General features: G+C 34.1%; 1 protein-coding gene across 1 annotated transcript; it reads right to left on the bottom strand.

Moving 5' to 3' along the window:
* Nucleotides 1-157: 157 nt before the first annotated feature.
* On the bottom strand, nt 158-3,825 carry LOC127159783 (adenosine receptor A3-like). The gene is made up of 2 exons (XM_051102541.1): nt 3,336-3,825; nt 158-2,229 (listed from the first exon to the last, which is right to left on the bottom strand). Exons 1-2 carry the CDS (start codon nt 3,665-3,667, stop codon nt 1,557-1,559), a joined length of 1,005 nt encoding a protein of 334 aa, XP_050958498.1. The 5' UTR covers nt 3,668-3,825; the 3' UTR covers nt 158-1,556.
* Nucleotides 3,826-6,412: the final 2,587 nt, after the last annotated feature.

Consider the following 6,412-nt stretch of genomic DNA (forward strand, 5'->3'; position numbering starts at 1 on the left):
GAGGTAAGACATCAGCAATCATCTTAGAGAGGCAATTGTTGCTGCCATTAATCTGAGAAGAGTAATACGGCCATTTCCAAACAATTCGAAGTTTATTCACAAGTGGAAGACATTTAAAACAGATACCTCTCCTTCCAGGAGTAAACGTCACAGAAAATTCACCCTAAGATCAGACCATGTAAAGCTCAGAGAAATGGCAGACAACCCAAGAACTACACCTCAGACTCTACAGGCCTCAGTTAACATGTTAAATGATAAAGTTCATGACAATGGCATTAGAAAAATGTGGGATGAAAATGTCATGTTTGGAAGGCTTGGCAAAAGAAAGCTTCATTGCAGCATTCCAGCACAATTTAGGTCTGCAAAGTTGCATCTGAACAAAACACAAGTCTTCTAGAATAATGTCCTTTGAACAGACGAGACCGAAGTGGAGATGTTTGGCCATAATGCACAGTGCCAAGTTTGGTGAACACCTAAAAAGCATATCAGCACAAACACCTCATACCAAAAGACAAACATGCTGGAGAAGGACTGATAATTTTGGGCTTGTTTTGTAGCCACAGGACCTGGGCACCTCACAGTTTAAAAAAAGCAGTGTCGCGCTGGCTTCCTTGAGAGACACAGTGAGCGAGAGTAAAAGCATATCATTATGAACACCAAGAGAAAGAGTGGCTGGAGCATCTTTAACCAGTCTGTATTTGTAATTGTTGAAATTGAATAAATTAATAAAAATAAATATTATTAAAGTACCATACTGTTTTTATTACAGTTTTTATCAATTTTAGTTTATTCTGTACTGTTAGTTTAATTTATTTTTTTATTTTATTTTGCAATACTGCTATTTTATTTGTTTATATGATTTACTTACTATGTCAAAATGTTTATTTTTAATTATATATGTGAACAGATAACTCTGTTTTTAAAACCACATTCAGCCATAAGAAAAGTCATACAGTAGCTCAGTCAACCATTCAGACATATTAAACTAAAGTTAATAGGTGGTAAAGAAACATATGAGCAGTATGAATTAATAGCCTAATATTTCACCTACCCGACTGTTAATGATAAGAACAAATACAAATGTTAAGATTTTTGCCATGGAAATCCTGGTTCAGTTTGGCCAACCACAAACGCCTTTTGTTACAGTTTTTTTTTTTTATTCTTCTCATTAATTTGTTATAACTTTTAGCAGTCTATATTACTCCAAATGTTTTTCTCCTTCCGACCGATTAGTACAGCCCAAAACATGACAATAACTGACCATTTTCAGCAGCAATAATCAGCAAAATATGCAGGGTTTATTTGGTTTAGTGGCATTGTTTACATTCAGTGCCACCAATATGGCCAATTAATGACATAGTTCATAGTTCAGTCTTTGTAATGTATTTTCATAATGTTTAGAAACAGTTGTCTGAATTTTACTCTGAATTTGAACTTTTACACTGACTCTACTTTAGACAGGTTAGAAAAATTAGAAAGGTTTAGTCTGAAAAAAGCTGTATTGCAATTATATATACAAAATGAATTAAATCATTATTCTTTAGTCTTTAGTTCTTCTATGGAGTCATGTCATTGGCTCCTCCCTGTGGACTGATTTTGTCATTACGTCGTCCATCATGGCTGTCAGTGGTATTACTAGCAGGAGTCCTGCTGCTGTTTGTATCTGCCTGCTGCTGTTGTCTAGTCACCCTCCTCCAAATCTTCCTGTACTCTTGCTTTATCTTAGGGATTTTGAAGGCATACACTACAGGGTTTACCATCGAGTTGGCATGAGAGAGGAGAATGCCAAAATACAAAGCAATAGACGGTACATTTATATTCTGGTTATAGTACATGATACATTGTATCATGTGTAACGGCAGCCAGCAAACAACAAACAGAGCCAAGACTAAAACCAGAGAGCTGGCCAGTTTATACTCCTTTTGGGTGTATGTACCAGTTTCAGACGCCAAACCTGCTCTTCCACTCCTAATTTTAAAAAAGATATAGCAATACAAAGCAATCATGATTGCCAGCGGAGGAAGAAAACAGCCCTCAAAGATGAAGTGGGTCAGGTATGTAACAGGGATGACAGCAATGAACTGACAGTCTATGGAGGTGGAGTTGTAACGTGCCAATGTGTCATGGTTGTACCATCCAAACATGGGTAAGAAGCCCAGTACAGATGCCAGTATCCAGCACACAGCAGCAAGGAACCATGAGCGCCTCTTAGTGACTGTGGACTTGTACCTGCTGAGCAAAGAAGAGCCTGAAAATCAAGTTTGCCAAATATTTCTTAAAATGAACATCTTTTAATTTAATGCAACATTGTGCTGAAGATTGCAAATGTGTCATTTTGCTTTAAGGTCCGAAAATGCTTTTATTTCTTATTATAATAATAATTTATTTAAAATATTTATTGAAATATATTATACTAATAATATAATATTTAAAAATAATGTAAATATTTTTAATTACAAGAAAAATAAACTGAATAAAAAGCTTAGCCACGCCCCTCAGCTGTTATAAATTCACTGTAAACCACGGCTTCTTGGGGCTTATTGCTTTAGTGACCCTAGAGCACAAAACCAGTCATAAGGGTCAATTTTTTGAAATTGAGATTTATACATCATTTGAAAGATGAACAAATAAGCTTTCTATTAATGTATTCTAGGACAGAACAAAATTTGGCTGAGACACAACTATTTGAAAATCTGTAATCTAAGGGTGCAAAAAATTTTAAATATTGAGAAAATTACCTTTAAAGTTCTAGTTCTTAGCAATGCATATTACTAATCAAAAATTAAGTTTTGATATATTTACGGTAAGAAATTTACAAAATATCTTTTATAAATAAGCTGTTATAAATTCACTGTAAACCATGGCTTCACTATAAAACGGTTATTCTATATACATAGAAAGGTTTCACAAAAAAAAAAAAACAAAAAACAGAGCAAATAAAGAGTAATGATATAAATAAAAAAAGTACACACAGAAGTAAACAAAGGTTTATGTTTGTAGAGTAACTTACAACAGCTTAGAATGCGCCTCAATCAATCAGAACCAAGGACCGGAACTATCAGTTTTGTAATATAATATAATATAATATAATATAATGTAATATTTAAAGAACATTATTCATTCCACACAATATTATCAAAAAAAAAAAACCTGACATGGATGAGCCTTATTTGATTATGTATTTGATTATTTGATCTAAAGATAGTACAGAATCTTAAATATTTCTTCATCTTGCCCTTTAATTCCAGGTTTAAATTTAGAAACTTCCATATTTTCAATGTGGTTTGCTTTCAACAAACTTGACACACATTAAGGCCCTCTGGAGACCAACTCACCTGAATGGGATACGAACCCGCAGGAATCGGTCCACAGCGATGGCCAGGAGCGTGAGCACTGACGCTTGCTGCGGTACGATGAGAACACAACTGATGAAGAGACAGGCATAGAAAGGAATCTTCACGTGGATGTCCACAATCACAGCCAGAGGAATGGCCACAGCCCCAACCAGGAAATCAGCCACCGCCAGCGACACAATCAAACAGAAAGTGGGTTTGTTCAGGGCTCCACTTTTCCACACGGCCCAGATCACCAACACATTGCCCAGACAGCATCCCACTGCAATGAGCACTTCAAGAGAGATGTAAATGAATCCTCCACCTAATACCATTGTGCATGCAGGACTGGAAACCTCTATGTAAGTACTACAAGTGAAAGATGTTGTAATAGGCACAGAGAGGAAACAGAGGGGCTATATTTCTCTCCAGAAAAAAAAGGTGTCAATTAGTGGTTTTAGAAGAATGCAAGTACAAACCTATCTGTGTCACTGAAAACATTCTCAAACACACACACACATCACACACACACACACACACACACATATATATATATATATATATATATATATATATATATGAAGAGTTGAGATGCAAAACCAGCTAAAAGCCATCTCGGTCAAAAATGTGATAATGAAACTGAGTGAATGTTCTCAACACATATTATACATCCATCAAATACTTTTTCGCTAAAATACCAGCCTCAGCCCAATCAGAAGTACCGGTACTTACATAGAAACCTATATATGTGAGCCTGATAAAAATGCATTTTTTTAAAGAAAGACGTCAGATGGATTCAGCTGGTTTTGCATCTCAACTCTTCATATAAAAGTTACATTTAAGACTGTTAAAGGGGTCATCGGATGCCCATTTTCCACAAGTTCATATGATTCTTTAGGGTCTTAATGAAAAGTCTATAATATATTTTCAATGGTTGTGTAAAACTACACCCTTTTTACCTTGCCAAAACCAGCTCTGCAAAAATCATCTCATTCTGGTCGAGGCTGCTTTAAATGCAAATGAGCTCTGCTCGCCCCGCCCCTCTCTTCTCTCTGTGGAGAGACGAGCCTGTTTACTTTAGCCACATTTAGCCACTAAACTTGCTAACTAGCACATTATTAGGGAAGACGATCGCAAAGATTCATAAAAAAACTCTTATACTCACTTCTGCTGTAAGTGAAGCTGGATCACGAATGATTTGCATGAACACAGACGGATATATGTAGATCGGGAGGCGCATTTCATTCACAAATGTAATCCACTGCATCTTCAGCAGCTCAGATGACCACTATGTTCATTGTTACATCCAGCAACACAACACCTCAATCGCTCAATCACTCAATCAGAGATATTCTTTACTAACTTACATCCCTGCTCCAGCATCGAAAAACAAAGAGATCAGACTGTTACAGCTGATCTGAGGTAAAACGCTCATGTCAATCAACTATTGTGGGAGCAGCCTCTGTCTGTGTGACGCAACAACGACAGGCATCTGAGAACGGCTCGACTTGAAAAAAGGGATATTATTTTTACATATTCATTAAAAACCACTGCGTGGACTTTTATCTTTATAGGGTATAAGTGTATAGTGTATAAGAATCTTTTCTGTGACAGGTAGGTTTAGGGTTGGTGTTGGTTTGGATGATTGTATATTTAGTTTACACTGTACTATAATATAGTCACTAAAAAGAGTTTGAACATTTACACTGGCTCTACTTTAGACAGGTTAGAAAAATTAGAAAGGTTTAGTCTGAAAAAAGCTGTATTGCAATTATAAATACAAAATGAATTAAATCATTATTCTTTAGTCTGATTTTGTCTGCTTTTATTTCTTATTATAATAATAATAATTTATTTAAAATATTTACTGAAATATGTTATACTAATAATATAATATTTAAAAATGATGTAAATATTTTTAATTACAAGAAAAATAAACTGAATAAAACATTTTATTGAAAACTGAATTCATAAATTTAAGAATATTCTAGAGAATCTTTAATTGACTAATTATTTGATCTGAAGATAGTAGAGAATCTTAAATATTTCTTCTTTAGTTTACATTAAAAAAAATTATTAGTTTGAAATGTTTCAAAATTCTAAAAATTTCCCGTTACTTATAGGTTTAAATTTAGAACTAAATTAAGAAGATTCCATATTTCTAATGTTGTCTCAGATGTTAAATATGTCACCTCTCCAACAAATAAATAATATTTATAAAACTAGTAGTTCCGGTCCTTGATTCTGATTGGTTGAGCCACATTCAAAGCTGTTGTTAATTACTCTACAAACATACACCTTTGTTTACTTGTGTCTTTTGCTTGGCAACCACTTTGTTGCAACCACAACCCTTTTTGAGGAACTACGTTGTTTGGTGGAAGAATACTGTTTTTAATTTGTGCTAGTGTACTGTTTTGTAATAGGCACAAAGAGGAAATAGACAGGCTGTTTCGCCTCTCCGGAAAAAAAAAAAAAAAGGTGTTAATTAGTGGTTTTAGATGAATGCATGTACAAACCTATCTATGTCACTGAAATATATATATATATATATACAGTGGGTATGGAAAGTATTCAGACCCCCTTAAATTTTTCACTCTTTGTTATATTGCAGCCATTTGCTAAAATCATTTTTCCTCATTAATGTACACACAGCACCCCATATTGACAGAAAAATGATGATTGTATATTTAGTTTACACTGTACTATAATATAGTCTCATAGAAAAGACTGTAATATACACACACACAGAGACGTCAGGCAACTTCAGATTCACTACAACTAACAACTGATACCGCTATAGGTAAAATTATACTTCACTAAAAAAATCTAATTTATGTCCTTCCTGTATGATCATATTTCAAAACTATAAAATTTGGGAATCATGTTGAGTAGGCTAGTTTGCATTGAAAGATATTACTGTTGGTCTTTTTAACCTTTATATCGAAAAACAGATATTAAATATTAAATATTTAGCAACTTACAGCTCACCTCAAACTCTTTCATCGTTAAAAACGGCAAAATGTCAAAATGTTTATTTTTAATTATATATATGAACAGTTTATTTGCAAAAACAGATAATT

Source organism: Labeo rohita, unplaced genomic scaffold, assembly GCF_022985175.1.
Source record: "Labeo rohita strain BAU-BD-2019 unplaced genomic scaffold, IGBB_LRoh.1.0 scaffold_2493, whole genome shotgun sequence".
Taxonomy (NCBI): domain Eukaryota; kingdom Metazoa; phylum Chordata; class Actinopteri; order Cypriniformes; family Cyprinidae; genus Labeo; species Labeo rohita.